The 18,927-nt window shown below is 41.4% G+C and overlaps 2 protein-coding genes across 3 annotated transcripts in view; one reads left to right on the top strand and one right to left on the bottom strand.

Annotated features, from left to right (window-relative positions):
• Positions 1-12,524, bottom strand: part of coq5 (coenzyme Q5, methyltransferase) — a 30,826-nt gene extending 18,302 nt beyond the window's left edge. The window contains exon 1 of the mRNA XM_061816884.1: positions 12,447-12,524. The gene's annotated coding sequence lies outside the window, so the exon portion shown is untranslated. The remainder of the gene's footprint in view (positions 1-12,446) is intronic.
• Positions 12,525-12,570: 46 nt separating this feature from the next.
• Positions 12,571-18,927, top strand: part of kremen1 (kringle containing transmembrane protein 1) — a 75,789-nt gene continuing 69,432 nt past the window's right edge. Inside the window, exon 1 of one of the 2 annotated variants that reach the window (XM_061818111.1) lies at positions 12,571-12,784. In XM_061818111.1, coding sequence (XP_061674095.1) covers positions 12,697-12,784 — 88 coding nt within the window. In that variant the 5' untranslated portion in view covers positions 12,571-12,696. The remainder of the gene's footprint in view (positions 12,785-18,927) is intronic. The other variant, XM_061818112.1, reaches the window with a different exon arrangement.

The raw sequence follows: 18,927 nt of genomic DNA on the forward strand, positions 1-18,927 counted from the left end.
GATGTCTCCCGACCAAGAATTCAAGTCACGCCTCCGTCTGGTGTATTTTGTCCTCAACGGTATCCGCGCAAATTTGACTAATCTTGCAGAATTCCCGGCTCTCATGCGGCTGGTGTGGTTTATGTCGCCACATCTCTTCCCACTGATTGATGGCCTCAGGGATTGAAATTAATACAATGAATTCGTTTGTCGATGTAACATGTGATGAATCCGTGACTGTCTGATCCTTTTTAAATGGTTTGAGCTCGTCTCTTTGATGTTGAGAAAGATGTGTCTGGTGGTTTTGGATCAGGACCACTTGTTTTGATTTCATTTCACGTCTGCTGCCGCTTTGCAGGTGTGTTTAGTCAGCAACTTTCCCCGTACCGTTTTTTTTTTTTTTTTGGTGTCATTTTTAAAAGGCAGTAATGAAAAGAAGACACACAGGCCGACTGTAATACTGCGCTCAAAGAGCACTATAGACCTCCATCAAGGCTCGACAATCCTAATTTGGAATAATTTGTACACTATCATAGGTATACCTCCAGACTTCATGAAAAAAAAAAGTTTAATTATGTAATTATTTAATTATGTAAATTAACTAACCTAACCCCTAACCCATTCATTTTAAACATACGTCCTAGGAGTCACTGATGGTGTAGTGGTACACATCCCTGCCTTTGGTGCGGGCAGCGTCGGATTGATTCCCGCTCAGTGATGGTGTCAAAATCTGCCCTGTGACTGACTGGGGACCAGTTCAGGGTGTAGTTCGCCTTTCACTTGAAGCTGGCTGGGATAGGCTCCAGTTTCCTGCAACCCTTGTGAGGTTAAGTGGCTTGGATAATGACATACATGCTAGTCAGGTTCAGAGACCATGTTAACATGAACGTGAAAGTCCATCCATCCATTTTCTTAGTCGCTTGTTGTCATGAGGGTCACGGGAGTGCCGGGGCCTATTCCAGCTGTCAACAAGCAGGAGGTCGGGTACACCCTGAACTGGTTGCCAGCCAATCGCAGGCCACATCGAGACAAACAACTGCACTCAAAATCACACCTAGGGGCAATTTAGAGTGTCCAATTAATGTTGCATGGGGTTTTATTTGGGATGTGAGAGGAAAGCAGAGTTCCTGGAGAAAACCTACGCAGTCACGGAGGGAGCATGCAAACTCAACACAGGCAGGGCCGGGATTGAACCCAGGACCTCAGAACTGTGTGCCCAACACTTTACAGCTGATGTACTGTGCTGCCAACATGAAACTTTTTTTCACAATTTGAACAAAAACAAACAATGGCTCTGTATCTTCATCTGGATTTGTACTAAAAACATTCTCTGCAAGTTCACTTTACTGAAATTATTAATTCTATTTCCCAAATAAATGAATCACAACTTTAACAACATTTTAAAAAGATGTTTTCCTAAAAACTTAGTAATCTGCATGTGTTAATACACAATTAAAAAAGAAATGAAAGTAATATTCAATTTTGTAATTGTAATCAATTTAAAAACAAAACTCAGCATTCAGAAGCTGAAAATTTAATAACTATAGAAATGTTCTACATTATATTATCTATTATTTATTGTATTCCAGTGGTGCCTTGAGATATGAGTGACTTATTAGTTTTTCCAATGTGATTATTATCTTTTATAAAGGCCTATATTATAGTCCTACTTTACTTATCAATAAAAAAAATAAACTATAGTAGCTTTTCCTGTTTTTTTTTTTGGGGGGGGGGGCTGGAAAGGATTAATGGCATTTCCACGTACTTCAATGGGAATATTGATCTGACAAAGTATTACCAGCTTGGTCACCAGTCAATATCAAAATTAAATTACAGTATTTGCACTGTATGTTATACATTATATTTCACATTAATCAAAGAAAATGTAATTCAATAAAAATATTCATTCTTTCACCTAATTCACTGGAAAACGTAAGAAAATAACCCTTTTGTATCTGCACTTTTATTCAGTTCTGCCCCCCCCCCCCACAAATTCTGTATGTTTATAATCAGACAATGAAGAACACGGCACAGGCCTCACCAGCAGAGGGCGACTCTGAACATCTGGTCCATTGATCCACAGCGTAATTTCTAAATTGATGTCAGTGATGTGTCCCACAATTGACCCTCGGCTCCTGTGCCTTTTTTTCCCCGGGCCTTCCAACTAAATGGCTCCAGACGTAAACACTCGCTTTGACTCCCCCCGCCCCTTCCTCTCCTGACTAACCCTCTTTTAACCCCCTTTGAGCCCGCTCCTCATCCCCTGAGGTCCTTCTTCCATGTACTATGCAGCCTGATTTTACACACCGCGTCATAGCAGGCTTGTTACCGCAGAATCGGCGTGTTCATTCGACCGCGCAGATGTTTCTTGCGAACCGGCACAGGAAACCATTATACAGCCAATCAGTCATGCTCCGCAAAAAGAAAAAAAAAATCACTGCAGCTTTGTAGAACTGTTTGTGTTCCATTTGTCGATTTAGAATAGAAAAAAAAAAACAGACGAGTGTTTAAAGGAACTGACATGGGATGGAGTGTTGAAGTTGACCTGCGAATCCTTCGGCTTCTGAGGTAGTCTACACCTCTTTACCACGTTGGTACCATTCACACAGACCAGTGACTGATACCACTTCTAAGATGAGAAATTCCTGGGAAAAAGACAACTTTAAGAGCATGAAAGGGGATACACAGCCACTGTTCCATCTCTGGTACGACCTCAGAAGTAGGAAAATTTACAGGTCAACTTTAGCGTCAGTACCTTTCACACACAACAGTAAAACGGAAAAGAGCTTACCTTTATGGGCAGTATGAAAAGCCTCTGATACTACCTCTGAAATTGGGGAAATACTCTATATGTGTCAAGCCTCCATCCCGAAGTTTGCTACACTTCTGATACTACCTCAGAAGCCAGCGAAATTTTCAGCCTGACTTCAAACCTCAGTTCTTTTTGGGTACCTTTCACGCAGAATCGTAAAACTAATAAAAAAGTGTTACACGGTCACAACTGATACTAACTCCAATGCCAGGAAATCTGTTGGTACAGCTGCACAAGTAAATATTCTGTCTACAATTTTTTTCTTCCTTTGTTAACAGTTGAGCCTTGGCGGAGGTCTGCATTCATTTTAGCATTTAAGTACTTTCAGCGTCAAAGGCAGAGTCAAATATTCCAGTAACATTTGAACCTGGATAAGCTCTTCAGGCTATCTCCAGATACGGTATGAAAAAGCCTTGCCAGTAATTTGGTGTGTCAGGAGATATATTATAACACCTGTGTTCCAAGAGCAGGTGTGGGAATTCCCTCTGCAGACTACCAGAATGCACCATCAGCTTTGATCCTGGCCTCGGGAATGAGAGGGTAAAAAAGCGTAGTGGCACGTTCCCATTTAATGAGGTGCTTAACGAGGAGATGATTTTATTTAGTTGTTTTTAATCAAGGCATTTTTCTGCTTCTGTTCTGTGTGAAAGGTGCCATCAAGAGATGTTAGCACTGAAGTTGACCTGTGAATCTCCCAGCTCCAAAAGTTATATCAGGGGTGCATGATAGAAGAGAGGGGTGGCCGGATACCCTCTTTCATAATGTTCTTTAGAGTCAGATTTTTTTTCTGGTGCTGTTCTCTGCAAAAGGGTCACATTATGATATATTATGCAAGGGTCACATCAACCCATGTTTTTCTTGACTCGAGAGTTCTTAGCAGAGGTGTAAAATGTGGGCCAGTAGCCTTGTAGCGAATTTTAAGCGGTCTTTCAAATCCTGCGTTCCCCATTATTCAGGTTTTTCCTGTTGCTATAGTGTCTAAAAGGTGCAGCCAGGGGTTGGGGGGATGAAGCCGCCCAGCAAATTTCCCATCTCCTGGAATTACAGTAGTATCCTGAGTGTAGAACAGAGACAGGATGTGTTGCTTTTCTGTTTGAAATGTACAGAAGCCAAAAGGGGAAGTGATGTTGACTAGCTAATTTCCTAGCTTTTAGGGATCATTATCATTAATCGGTGGGTTGGCGCATCTCTACATTGCCCATCAAAGCCATCTCTTCCACTGTTCCTGTATTGTTGATTTGTATAAAAAATACTGGCACAAAATGAAATCAACTCTTGAATTTCCATGTTTCTTAAATAGTGTCAGCGGTGTAAAAGGAGGGTAGCTCATTTCACACTCCCTGGCAAAGCTATCTTTTTCTCGTTTTTCTTGCGTCAACTGTCTCGTATGAGTGACATTGACACTGGATGGAAAGTTGAAGTTGACCCATAAATCTCCAGATTTATGAAGAAGTATTAAAGGTGTAACAAGAGTCTTGACAGCGGCTACATTATAGAGCCCCTTTCACACAAATTGTCAAATGCAAATTTTTCCTGATTTTCCTGTCTTGCTGGTCTCTGTAAAAGCTTCAAAGAAAGGAATAGGGGACCAGTGAAATCAGCGGTTTTGGTGAAGTATGAGAGGTGTAACAAGAAGTATGGCGGCTCTGTAGCACCTTTCACAGAAACATCCATTCATCTATTATCTGATCCACTTATCCTCACAAGGGTCACGAGATTCCTGGAGCCTACCCCAGTTATCTCAACTGGTTGCCATCCAATCGCAAGGCACATAGAGACAGACAACAGTCACACTCACAATTACAACTTGGGGCAATTTAGAGTCCCCAATTAAAGCATGTTTTGGGGAAACTGGAGTGCCAGGAGAAAAGCCACACAGGCATGGGGAGGACATGCACACTCCACACAGGCAGGGCCAGGATTTGAACCCCAGTCCTCAGAGCTGTGAGTCCTACACTTTAACCAGTTGATCCACCGTTTCGCCTTTCACAGAAACAGTCAAAGCCAATTGAGGGGCTGAAGGCAAAGTTATTAAAACATTTAGACTTCAGTGGACGTGAGAACAGACTGGTGGCGGTGTCACATCTTGTGCACATCAATCATCCTGCATGAGGAGAAGATTATCACCAGAGTATGTTGAGGGATGGTCTTCATTTAGGCTCTGAGGCAAAGGGGAAAAGCTGAGACCCAGGCCAGTCTGAACAACTCATGTGGTTTTGTTTGAAAGATACGTGCAGTCCCACGGCGAATTCCAGCGTAAACACGGCGGCGATGCACTGTGACGTATGGCGGTAAATGCGAGAAGGAGAATGCGTTTGAAGTGCAATAATTGTTTTTCTTGGCCTCGTGGAGCACATCATTAAATGGGAAAGTGCCGTGAGACTTTAGTGTCTCCTGTGGCCGGGAGATTGGTTGGTCGACTTGACCTCACCATTTTCATGCCTTTCACACAGATTGGTGACACTTCCCATCAAGCCAGTTGGACTAACAGTGTGAAAAGGAGCTATGCAGCCATTGTCTCACCTCTGACACTACCTTAGAAGACTGGAAATTTACATGTCGACTTCAACTCTACCTTATTGGAGTGTTGGGGATCATTAATTGTTGTGGAATTATGGAATTTAATTATAATAAGTATTGAAATGTAACTTGTGCAATGAAATTACATTTGCTTTGGGAAATTTCTGATCACAACTTTTGTTACATTTGAAAATTAGCCACAAAAACATAGCTCTTTCCCCCTAAATCACTTGTTTTATATCACTTCTTCTTAAAATCAACGCTTGTGATTGTCTCTCTGGTCATTTGCCATTCTGCCTCGTGTCAAAGAAGACATTTTTCCAAATATGACCACAAAGTGCAATGCCACGTTGTGGTGCTATCTATTAGTTTGTCTGAGGTTAAGAAACATCAAAGAAGATTGCCTTTTAAACGCTTTCATCTTTATAATTCCATAGTTCTATGGAACAGTCACTCATTTGAAGTGGTTTTGGCTAAATTGTGCACATTTGTCATTAGGTCAACATGGCGTCACGTTTTTCACATGCTGTCCACATATAATGCAGCAAAGGGTTTTATTGTTTCAATTTCATTATGTTTTGTGATCCGTTTATTATTTGTATAAAGAACAAATATGTGGTTAACTCTAAAATTATGATCTATTCTTTTAATCCCCTTTTTTCCAAGGAAACATCCAAGAGTTGTGTTTGTGCATTCATTCAAAATTATGAAAAGTAATCAATATCTAATAAAGTGAGATTAGTTACCAGTATATTACTTTGAAAAAAACAATTGAATTGTATAATTTAAACAGGTCAACTTGTATTCCTAACCAAATATATTTCCAAGTAATCTTCCTAACACTGCTTATTGGTAGACTCTACGAAAGGGACAATACTGGGTCTTGTAATTCTTATTCCACAAGCTGTTAGAATTGGGTCCCAGGGTTGGTAAAACCTGGTTTGACAGTGGATATGAAAAAGTCTACATAGCCACCATTTTGCCTCTTTCACACTTGTGACAGTAATTCCAGAAGCCAGGAAATTTGCCCCCCCAAAACCACACACACACACACACACACACACACACACACGTTCCGGATAGGTGCCATTCACACAACACAGCAAGCAGCTGTACCTAATGTTGTAGAGGCTCAGTGTCAGAAGTGTTCAGTGTCTTCCAGAACTTCCAGCTGAGTAAAAACCCTGGTCATCATGTTTATTGATGTTCTCGACACGCTTCAGGCCAAGTGGGCTCGCAGCCTGACAGCTTTGTTGGCCGTGTCCTATTTTGTGCACAACCATGACTCTGTTACTCCCATCTACAGACAGATTTATTTCATACTGCGCTTTTGGATACTACTTAGACTATACTATATATCCTCAAAAGGATTCCACATTCGACTTAAGTAAACACCTTCCCTTGCACCCTCAGAAAAATGAACAAAATAGCTGCAAGCTTGGTCTGACAGCTGTGCAACAAGTGCAAAAACTGATGTGAACTAATTTGGCTCATCTGCTATAGATTGCTGCAAAGTTCTTTGTTTTAATGCTTTTTTTGGGGGGAAATAAAATATTATACATATACCCAAATGGTACCTCGACAAGGAGTTTTTCGAGATACGGGACAGCCATTGGATGATTCCTTGTTTTGAGTTGCAGGTAAAAAAAATTGCGAATGCCAGATGTTGGCAGTGAACTTTATAAAAATTAACAAGAGAATTAATGACAGGCTAACAAAAACTAGCAATGCCATTGTAGTTACGGTATAATTTTTTTCAACAACAGGTGTTTAGACAAACACACAGTCATATATTCTTTATCCTCTGTAAAAAAAAAAGAAACTTAATTTTACTCCACCTACTTGTGTGACCTTCTTCTTTGTGGAATTATTACAAATGTATTACACTGCCCAGTGTGGTGAGCTGCACACACAAGAAGGAGCAGGACAATGGCCATTGAAGTATCCATCCATTTTCCAAGACGCTTATCTACACAAGGGTCGGAGGATTGCTGGACCCCATCTCAGCCAACTTAGGGGGAAAACCAGACTACACCCCGAACTGGTCGTCAGTCAGTCACAGGGAACATATCTACTCAGTCACTGAGTGGGAACTGAACCCACGCTGCCTGCACAAAAGTCTGGCTATCTAGTCTATTTGATTACATTTGATGTATTTAGCGATTTCAACTACATTTTTATAAAGTACTCATACTTACCAGCAAGGTTTTAAAACCATCCGGCAAGTACTAACCTGATAAGCCCCTACTTCAAAAAGTACTCGTGGTTCATATGTCTCTCTCTGAGGGCGGTAATCGGTGTGACATTAATAAACCTCGCAGAGGAAATCTTGATTCGAGACCCAAGATGGGTGACGGCTGCGCATGTCATTGCAGTGTTGGGCAGGTGAGTGTTTCGCGCACTTTGGGAGATTTCTTGGGGAGGCGGGGGGTGTCATGCTGGTTTCCTGGCAGGTGGCATGACGTTAACGGCGGCTTTCATCTTAAAGCTTTGAACGCCCAACAGGTGTGCGTTGGTGGGGGGAGGACGACACCAAGGGGCTGCCATTTGTCAAGGCTCAAACGGAGCCCACTTCTTTTCTAGGGAGAAATTCTCACTGTATGTTTGTGCGTTGGTTGACTTTAAATTGGTTAGTTGACAGATTATGGAAAAGTGACATTTGGATTGGTTGGATAAAACTAGTTGGGTTTCTAGAGCAGGATCTGACACACTTTTGTGCTTACGGGCTCATCTCCTCAAAGGGTAATATGTTCCTTGACCGTGCATGAGTGGTTAGTGCACCTGTCTCACTGTTCTCAGGATCTGTTCTCAAATCCAGCTTTCCTTGTGGGGAGTTTGCATGTTCTTCCCGTGCCTGCATGGGTTTTCTACGGGTACTCTGGTTTCCTCCAACATCCCAGAAGCATGCATCACAGGTTCAGTGAAGACTCTAAATTGGCAGCAGGTATGAATGTAATGGAGAATGTTTTGTTTATGTGCCCTGCGATTGGCTGGCGACCAGTTCAGAGTGTACCCCACCTTTCTCCCAGAGATAGCTGGGATAAACTCTGCGACAACTCCATGAAATTCACACAGCACTAAAATTGGTTGATTTGATCCATCCATTGTCTGTTCCACTTATCTCTGGCACCCGTACTCAGAATAGTTTGCTTCATGTAACATACATTCATTCATCTTCCATACGACTTATCCTCACTAGTGTCGCGAGAATGTTGGAGTCTATCCCAGATGTCTTTGGGAGCAAGTTGGGATACACACTGAACCCGTCACCAGTTAATCACAGGACACTTATAGACAAATCACAGTCACATTCACACCTACTGTCAATTTAGAATCTTTGATCAACTTACCACACATGTTTTTGGGGTGGGGAGAAAACCGGAGAATACGGAGAAAACTCACACAAGCACGGGGAAAACATGGCAACGCCACACAGGTGGTATTTGAACCCGCAGTCCTTAGAACTCTGATGGAGATGTACTAAGCAGTCGGCCACGGTGCTGCCTGGTTGATTTCACATGTATTAATTTTTCATGTACTTTTTTTTCTAGATCACTACTTGGCTAATTGATGTGAATAATACAATTTTAACAAGTAAATTAACAATTTTAAATTAACATTTAATGTACTGGTATATAATGAAATTATAGATTAGACTAGTATATAAGATCAATTATCATTTTACTGTAAAATTTAAATTAAACAAGATAGTTCCATCAATATATACCGATTTATATAATTTGTTGATTCATTACAAGAATATTTCCATTTTATTTTTTTTGTACTTTTTCCTCCAAATGACCTGGCCATTTTCAAAATCTGAATGCTTGACTTTTGAGCACAAAACTTTGCTCATCCCTTCTGTGCCGTAATTCTTGAAACTTCTGCTATTTTCCCCAAAATTGTATCACATTACTTATCAAGACACCTGGGAAATGTTTTGAATTGTGAAAGAGTTACATAATATGTCAGTTCATGTGACTAATTTGGATTCACGCGCACAACAACAGAGTCCACATCCAAGGACGAGAGAGCATCCTGCCAAAACAGGAAATGGAAAACACATTGACACACGGGGCCCCAAGTTGAGGTTCTGAAGGTTTCGTTTGAAGGTGTATCAGCGGCCTCTCACCCTTGTGAATAATGGGTGTGAACATGTGTTTTCACTAACCTAGTTACCATATGACAGTGGAAGGACTCTCATAGAAGAACAATCCTCTAACATCCCTCCAGGGTAACATTGACTTTTACACCCCTTTTCATAAACATTTGGACAATCACAGTCTATATATGACACACACTAATGGAGAGATGTCAGCCCTAAAGCCAACAAGTATCCTTGTAAAGTATAAATCAAGCCAATGATAACATCTTGATGTCCACATGAGGATGATGAGGGAGCTGGAACATATCCCAGGTGACTTTGGGGTGAGAGCCAAGGTACACCCTGGACAATTGCAAACATAATTCAAATACAGTGGCGTCTTCAGATACGAGTGGCCCAACTTTATTGGCACATACATAAGACAACCACGCAGTATTCTGATTTCTTGAACACAACCTGTGGAGCAACACATGTAGACAGACAATGTAACAATATTTACAAGAACATATTCTTTGTCCTCCGCGAACAACTATTGCTGCAGCGTACAGAGTCACGGTAGTTGTGAAACATTTTCGTTTGTGTTTCTAAAACTGTATTAGATCGCCCGCCAGTGGCCAAATCAGACATACCACACGGTGCCATTGCATTTCAATAGAGTAAGATGGTTTGATATCCAAATATTTTGAGCTATTAGTATGGCTACAGAACAAATTAAATTCATATCTCGGCTTATGGTATTTTCAAAAAAGTTTGGAAGCTCCACCGTGCCTTTTGTAAGTGCTCAATGGACTATAAAAGCACCAGAGTGTGCTGTTTGTCACTTAACACTGCCGTTTGCAAATCAAATGTTCATGTTAATGGGAAGGCTTTCCAACCAATCGCAGGGCACATAGAAACAAACAAACTTTCATAGTGACAATCACACCTACGGGCAATTTCGTGTCTCCAATTAATGCACATTTTGAGATGCATGAGATAGGCTTGGATGGAAAAAGATGACACGCTGTGGCGACCCCTAACGGGACAAGCCGAAAGGAAAAGAAGAAGAAGGGAAGAAACCGGAATTTCCAGAGAAAATCCACACAAGCATGGGGAGAACATGCAAACTCCACACAGGCGAGGCCTGGATTTGAATTCTGGACCTCAGAACTTCCCCTCTGATGCTTGCTTTTAAATCATTATTATTATTATAATTTCCTTTTTGTTTCTCGATTTAATTGTTTTACTTTATTGAGTGATACGGATCCCCTTGGGTCCGAAATAATGAATAAAGAGCTCCAAGACTAGGCTGGTTTACGCGGATCCTTCTATTCTAATTATAATTGGTTTAGAAGCACAAATTGAATGAAAATGGTCCATATAAACACCCCAATCGAAATAAGCGGGGAGAATCTGAATGGAATTTCATTGGGTTTTCGCAGGGGTGGAATATGCCAAACGGATGCTATGTACTTGTACATTTCCCAAGAAGTGAATAAATATATGCTGTCACTTAGAATACAGCCGGGAAAACGCTTCGTCTCGATGTAAAGGTGTGGTGACATCATTTATACACGCTGAAGATGAGCCCTTTACACGTCACATGGAGCAAGCCTGTGGAGCGTTGAAGGGAGGCAACAACGACAAAAGTGAGGCCACAGGCGGCTAACGACACAGCCGTCCAACTTGCTCATTGTGTGATCTGCAAGCCGGCTCACCACAACAATGACACAACAATTTCGTTTATCATATAAGATAAGTTGATATAATAATTAGCGTGATAGACCTAATTGTGGGCGGCACGGTGGCTCAGCTGGCCTCACAGTTCCGAGGACCCGGGTTCGATCCCGGCCGGCCTGTGTTTTCTCCGGGCACTCCGGTTTCCTCCCACATTCCAAAACATGCAACATTAATTGGACACTCTAAATTGCCCCTAGGTGTGATTGTGAGTGTGGCTGTTTGTCTCTATGTGTCCTGCGATTGGCTGGCAGCCAGTTCAGGGTGTACCCCACCTCCTGCCCGTTGACAGCTGCGATAGGCTCCGGCACTCCTGCGACCCTTGCGAGGATAAGTGGCAAAGAAAATCGATTGATGGATGAGGCCTAGTTGTGCCAAACTGTTTTGTGCTATTTTCAGTATTTTGGCATGACAATGATCTTTCTTTCTATCATTGTGTGCACCTGTGAATCAGCACCCCCTTAAGATCCTGCTTTATTTGTACTTTTCACCCGTTGCAAAACTGCCTGGACTATGACGGAGATTTAGCTGGGATATTTTTTTAGTGGAGAATATCGCCCCTATTGTGCTGTCTTCCTTTGTCTACCATGCTACAACTGCAAGGAGCTCCGCCCCAAGATGGAGATGAATGGCATTGCTTTGCCAAGTAATGGATCCCAGAGGAGATCTAGAGAGGGAAAAGAGCTGGTACTATAAAGTGAAACAAGACATGAGATTTTGACAATTCTTTCTGGACGTGTCTTACTTGCCAGATGACGTACAATTGGCCATTAGGAAACTACAGTTGTTTGTTTACATTCAAACTTCAGATCCTGCTGCCAGTGTGAGAGACGTCATGCACGCTGAGATCATGAGATTACAATTTCACCACACCAGTGCTCTCATAGTGGTCATTATAGACTTCAAGTTTGCTCTGCTCTCATCTACTAACAGCTTCACACATGTAGACTGTATAACAAGTGGGAATAAAAACTCTGGATTCCTGTAGCAAAATCCTCATGTGAGCGGAGCTGAACCTGTGTTTTTTTTATAATTGCTATAATTATTCATGTTTATGTTCTACACATAAAATTGCGTGGAGAGGTATAACTATGTTAGTGTCGTATAGGGACAAGTAGAACAATTGAATGGGATGGGCTCGCGTGTCCATCAGTTGCCATTGATACAAAAGAATCCTCCTGGTCAGTAGATTTTCCAATTTGTGAGTAAATTGCGATTGTTTCAGTAGTTTTTTTTTTTTTTTTTTTTGTCGTTGGTGGTTATTTTTGTAATGTCTAAAGAAACACTTTGAAAAAGTTTTTACACTTGACTTACCTGCAGCTCCGTCCCGATCCTCCTTCTGCTCCTCCCGGTGCAGGTTCAAAGTGTTTGGCTCGGTTTCCTGTCACATGGCCCGTGTCACATGGCCTGGAAATCGGATCCCTCCCCTCTACTATCTAGTCCTCCCCCCTCCCTCGCTGAGTTAGAAGGCTGCCGGGTGGTTTCAGGGACTTCCAGTGTAGAGCGGGACACCAGAGTCGAGAGCTGAGTCGCGTACCGCCTCAACCTCACCTCACCTGGGACCATGGACCCGTGGACCGCCGCCGCCTCCTCGCTGCTTCTTGCCGGCTTCTTCTTCCTGACCTCCGCCGCGCTCACTCACTTCGACTCGGGTGAGTCCACGACCTCTTATCGTTCATTTACTTTTCTTTCTTCATCTTCTTCTCCTCCATCTCCGCCCTTCATTTCTTTACTTTCTTTCTTGCGTCTTCTAACCCTTTACTCCGTCGTGGTGCCCCGAGAAGACTTCGCTCCAGTGCCGGGAGAATGCTTCTCCTTTGCGGAGACGCGCAGCGATGTTTCTCCCCATCAGCAACCCCCTAAACGGCACCACAGACTAATTGCAGAAATATACTTTCTGCACCACGTCTATAGTAATACAGTATAACTTATTATCGGATATGATGTTGAAAACCAGCGTTTTAGTTTGGGCTTTAGTCCCAATTACTGAAATTTGAACAGCAGGTCTGATGTATAGGAGCCCATTTTATTGATTTGGAAGTCTTTCAAATGCTCCCAATCTGTGGTAAATACTGGGAATATTTACTCAAATATATTTTGAGTGGGAATATGCAAGTGTGAACTTCAACTCATGATTCATGACTCTGGAAGTGTTGAAAAGGCCCTAATTTGGGGATAAATATTGCCAATATACATTCATACATCTTGTAATTATTTATTGTATTATTTTAAAATTCACTTGTTTCTTTGGATTATATCTTGGAATTGCGATGAGAAAAGCATCTTACAGCAGGTGGTGACACCATTAATAATACACATGGAACTCCCCCGTTTATGTTAGAAATACACATTTTAGGTGTTTGTAGCATGATCTACTTTATATGTCACACCGTCACGGGTGTTCCCTTTGTGTTGATTGAAATGTGAATTTATGACTATGGACCAATCAGAATTTTGGGTAAATCTTGTAATTAGAACCAGAAATGACAGGTGACACCTTTAATGATACTCATATAACTTGCATTTTCTTCTAATATGTTACAAAAATATAAGTTTGGATGTTTCTAGAGTAGCGCTGCACTATTATGGCCAAAATAATAAGCTCGCTTATTTTGTTCAATATTGTGATCACAATTATAAATCCTAAAATCTTCGTAAGGGAAAAATGAACATTTAAATATGGTACATCTCCATTATGGGTCACTGATGGTCTAGTGCTACACACACTTTGGTGCGGGCAACTTGGGATTGATTCCCGCTCAGTGATGGTGTCGATATCTGTCCCGCGACTGACTGGCGACCAGTTCAGGGTGTAGTCCGCCTCTTGCCCAAAGCTAGCTCTGATACGCTCCAGCTTTCCCGCAGCCCTTGTGAGGATAAGTGGCTTGGATAGTGACATGACGTCTCCATTATTTTGCCTGACCATTGGTCAGTCGTGCACACTCACTAACTGCAAAGAATTTGACAGTTGTGATTTCCGTCTGTATTTACTCCAAGGATTTTTTTCATTGTGGTTAGGCCAGTCAAAATGTTGAAGTCAAGGCAGCTGCCACAATAATTAAGTTGAATGAGTTAAAACTGTCTTACTATGACACGCCGCCTCTCTGGCAACATGCGGAGAGGGCCCGCTTCCAAATAAAAGCTTCATATATAACAATATTGAACATCAATGCCATTGTGGGCTTTTATTTTAATGTTGGCCCTGGAGTGGAGCGTGTGGCACTTAATGATGCCTTTGCCATTTGAAACGATTGAAACAACACTGTCAATTCTCAGTTTTCTTCATTTCACTTTTAAAATAGAATAACTTCTTAAACAGCTAATTTATCATTCAGCTGCAACATGCTCCCAATTTTTTGTCTTGAGTTTGTTGTCACATTTCTGCCGGACCTATTGTTATGATTAATAGTACTCGTGCGCTCACTTTGGTAGTCTCACCACGCTGCAACATTTGCACAATCGTCAATAGGCTTCAGCAACCCTAACTAGGATAAGCGATATTGAAAATGGATGGATGGATGGGCATTGTCCCAGATTATCGCACTTCTCGTCAATTTAAACTGCATACATTTCCTGAAGTCTCGGCGGCTTTGCACCATGGTCATTGCACTGGACTATTGCTCTATTAGGCATTCAAACTGCTCTAATTTCTAGAGCACTCGGCATCTTTTTGCACAATTGTCCCCAAAAAAGTTTACCATCATTGCCAGATCACTACCAACGTTTCAATGCTCTCTGAATGTTCTCACAATGTCTTTGTCTAAAAAAAAAAAGTATTCTCTGTCAATTAGCTGTTGTCGTACTAGAGCGGCTCCAACTACCGGACAAAAATTCCTTATGTGTTTTTGACATACTTTGCAAAATAAAAATTATTATGATCCTGATATGTCTCAGATTTAAAATAAAAGTCTATCTATCTATTAGGGCTAAAATGATTAATCGAATACAGTAGAATCGCAGTTGGGCACTTGCCGATTCACCTATTTACAGATAAAAAAAAAAGAAAAATTACATTTTCAATTTCTTTTGAAGGGAACCAATTTTTCATCGAAAATGCTTATTGGCGGAACGTCCCTTCTTTTGTGTTTTCTAAGCCGCTTATCCTCACAATGGTCGCGGGAGTGCTGGAGCCTATCCCAACTAACTTCTGGCAAAAGGCGGTGTACACCCTGAACTGGTCACCAGTCAGCCGTCTTTTTCAGCAATTTGCAGGTCTTGAAAAAACATTTTTTTGCAATGCAATTATAATAGATGCCATTTATTTGTGGCTTTTCCCTTTTTTCGTGTGGGTCTCTTTCCCCACAAGTAGCAGGGGTCCACTGTAACTCTAATATTTTGATTACTAAAAAAACAAATAAAAAAAAGAAAAGTCTGTGGCTCGAAGCTTTCCAGTGATCATTTTTTTCACACACCCATCCATCCATCCATCCATCCATCCATCTTCTACTGCTTATCCGGGTCGTGTTGTGGGGGGAGGAGCATTACCAGGGATGGCCAGTCTTCCTTCACCCAACCACTTCATCCAGCTCTTCCGGGGGCATCTCGAGGTTTTCCCGGGCCAGTCGAGAGACATAGTCTCTCCAGCATGTCCTGGATCATCTCTGGAGTCTCTTTCCGGTCGCACGCACAAAGTATTGCTAATGCAGGCGAACAGACCCATAATTGTAGAAATAAGTTGGAGCAAGGTATCGACGTTAGCTATTTTATTATATCCTACCACCGCAAGTTAAAATATATTGTAATGCCTTCACTAGTGGTTAAGCATAGACACAGCTGCTGGTGCACCTTTAATCACTTTATTGAACAAACTGTAACAAAGTAAGGACGTAATAATAAGCACATTCATAAAAGCGCTGCAAAGGCCACAAATGACGCTCATGCGCTCAAGACTCAGTGGCTAACCAGGCCCCGCCTTTTAAAGCCAGACACATTTAAAAGTCACACATGGACAAAATGAATACCTGCACCACACGCACCTATTTTGTAATGCAATTTTATTAAATAATGAAAACATTTTTATTCAATGAATCATCCAGAGAATCGATAGAATAATTGATTACAAATATTTGCTTCAGCCTTGTTGGAAATGTTTCAGAAACATTTTTATTGATTTGAATATGTAATTATCTCACCAAAAAGCCCTGAACAGAGCTTGAATTTTGAGGTTTCCACAGTTTTGCCATGCATGCCATGATGTTTTTTTTAAATTGTTGTATTTATCCATCAACCTTCAGTTTTTGCAGCACATTCTGAAGCATGTGTGCACCTCCCCTGCACACAATATTGGGTCATAACCTCCTCACAGATATCTAATAACACCAACCGCACAAACCAAGCCCTGCCTGCTTTTTGCTGTAATTTGCGTCGCCTTTCATGTTAGAAGCGGCAAAAATCCGCAGGCTTTCCTTTTTAATTTTTTTGTCTTCTTAATGACACCCTCTAGGCTTCAAATTAGAGGGTCGGCCATCTGGGCTGGTGCTTAACTGCTCCCATGTGTACCTATGTATTAACACAAAGTATTTAAAGCCATGGTATTCCCCCTCATAACACCAAGGGGAGAAAGAAAGGAGGGGGACTCAACTGCGTATTCAACAATCATTTCATGCATTTACAACATGTCTTACGATGTAATGAGCGTTTTTCATTTGTTCTATTTTGGCCCTGGAAAAAAAAGCCAAAATCGACAGTTAAAAGCTTAAAAAAAAAAAACACCTCTGCGAGCATCCGTCCAAGTTGGGCTGTGCATATAGCATACTATTAAATCACATTTGTCGTCAACACACAGCTGACGACTTGTGTTTGTTTGGATTCCTTTGCTTGACTGATATAGTGGAGATAAGTGTTGCAAAAACGTGTCACGATATGCTCTGGTGTGATGCTATCAGTGATAGTATTTCCTTTTGGGATTCCCCCTCGTATTCGTTTAGAAATGTGATCAAATATTGTATTCTGGGATTGCTCCGATTTTGTTTGGATTTCGGTGGAAAAAAAATCCCCTTTGGGAATAAAAAAATAGCATGTGTAGCAGAAGGATGTTTACATGTAAAAACATTGGGGTAAAATGCTTTGAATGAGAACAAATGTCACAAAACTGGACCTCAAATGTCAAAATATTACACCAGGAAGAAGAACAGGTTTGCATGTTCAGATGGTAAAACACACTTGGAAAAATACTCAATACTTAATGCAGTAAACCAAAAGGTTGTCTCTCGGGAGAGAAGCACCACTTCAAGATACTTCGTTGACACTGATTCCTATTTCAACTGAGCTTTGGTCGCATCTTGAGGCAACTAGGGGCATTTCAGAAAGAGAACAAAAACTGCTAGTTGTGAGTTTTTCAAGGAATAGCTTTGTATTGGTGCCACAGAAAATATACGAATTGGTGAATTTATAAATTGTGGAAAAAAAAGCAGCAAACCTTAATTGGGCCTCAAGTGAGCAAATGAACGTAAAGCAGAGGATGGATGGACACTTGCCTGAATTAGTTGCAGGTAGCGTGAGTTCAGTTCCCACTCAGTGATGGTGCGAATGATTGTCCGTCTGTATTTGTGTCATGTGACTGACCAGTCAAAGGTGGAGTCTACCTTTCACCTGAAGTTGGCTGGGATAGGCTTTGGTGTCCCAATGAGCCTGGACATGATTAACGGTGTTGAGAATCGATGGATAGATGGATGGATGGAATAAAATTTCACCAAATGGGACATGAGCTGATTTACACCACCTGTGTTGAATAGTTAATCATAACAAAACAAAGAATTAGGATCTGCTGCTTAAATTTTACCCATTTCCTCATTATTTGCACAATTTTTGCTTCTGTTCTGCATTGCTTTCTCTCTTTGGAAGACTAACTTGAATTTTGTACGTGAAGCATTTCTGTCATATTTCTATGGTGCTTGTCAGCGTGGAGCACGTCACATCCTGCCTTTCACCTCGGAGGCTAACGTGGTTAACCCAGGCCCCATCAAGCAGAGGCCTGCTGAGGAATGCTCCCTACCTCTTTGTCAGGTGGCCTAATTGCTGTGATTGACATGTAGATATTAAGGCAAACTTTTAAAACGTGTTAACTTGAGGTAGCAGAAATGAAGATGTTGAGATTCTCGCTCGGAGTGAGCAGGTTGAATAGGAGTAGAAATGAGCTCATTAGAGGGGCAGCCAAAGTTGGATGTTTTGGAGACAAGGTGAGAGAGCAGACTTCGATGGTTTGGACATGTTCAGAGGCGATAGAGTGAGTATATTGGTACGAGGGTGCTGAGGATGGAGCTGCCAGGCAAAAGAGTGAGAGGAAGACCAAAGAAAAGGTTGATGGATGTGGTGAGGGAGGACATGAAGACTGTGGGTGTCAGTGAGGAAGATGCACGAGATAGGCTTAGATGGAAAAAGATGACACGCTGTGGTGACCCCGACTTGGGACAAGCCGAAAAGAAAAGAAGAAGAAAAAGACTGATATTTCTGAATAGTTTAAAGTTAATATTTTGTCTTGAACTAAAACAATGCACTCTTGTCTGCATAGCCACAGTAACGTGTGTATCCGGTCGCATTTTAGTTGACAAAATAAAGCCCAATGATCATAAAAAACAGAATGCAGTGGTATCAGAATAAAATAATTTATTACAGTAGTCTGACATAGTGCAGTCGTGAAAGAGACAATTTCTCTTGTAGTCTGATGATGATGCCATTCAAGTCGATCAACCAATCAGCATAAAATGCTCATTATCGGCTGAAACTGATATCAGTGATCAAATCGGCGTAAAGTCATATTTTTGAATAGTTTCCCCACTTTAATGTTTAAGATCAC

The sequence above is a fragment of the Syngnathoides biaculeatus genome, chromosome 4 (assembly GCF_019802595.1).
Source record: "Syngnathoides biaculeatus isolate LvHL_M chromosome 4, ASM1980259v1, whole genome shotgun sequence".
Classification (NCBI taxonomy): Eukaryota; Metazoa; Chordata; class Actinopteri; order Syngnathiformes; family Syngnathidae; genus Syngnathoides; species Syngnathoides biaculeatus.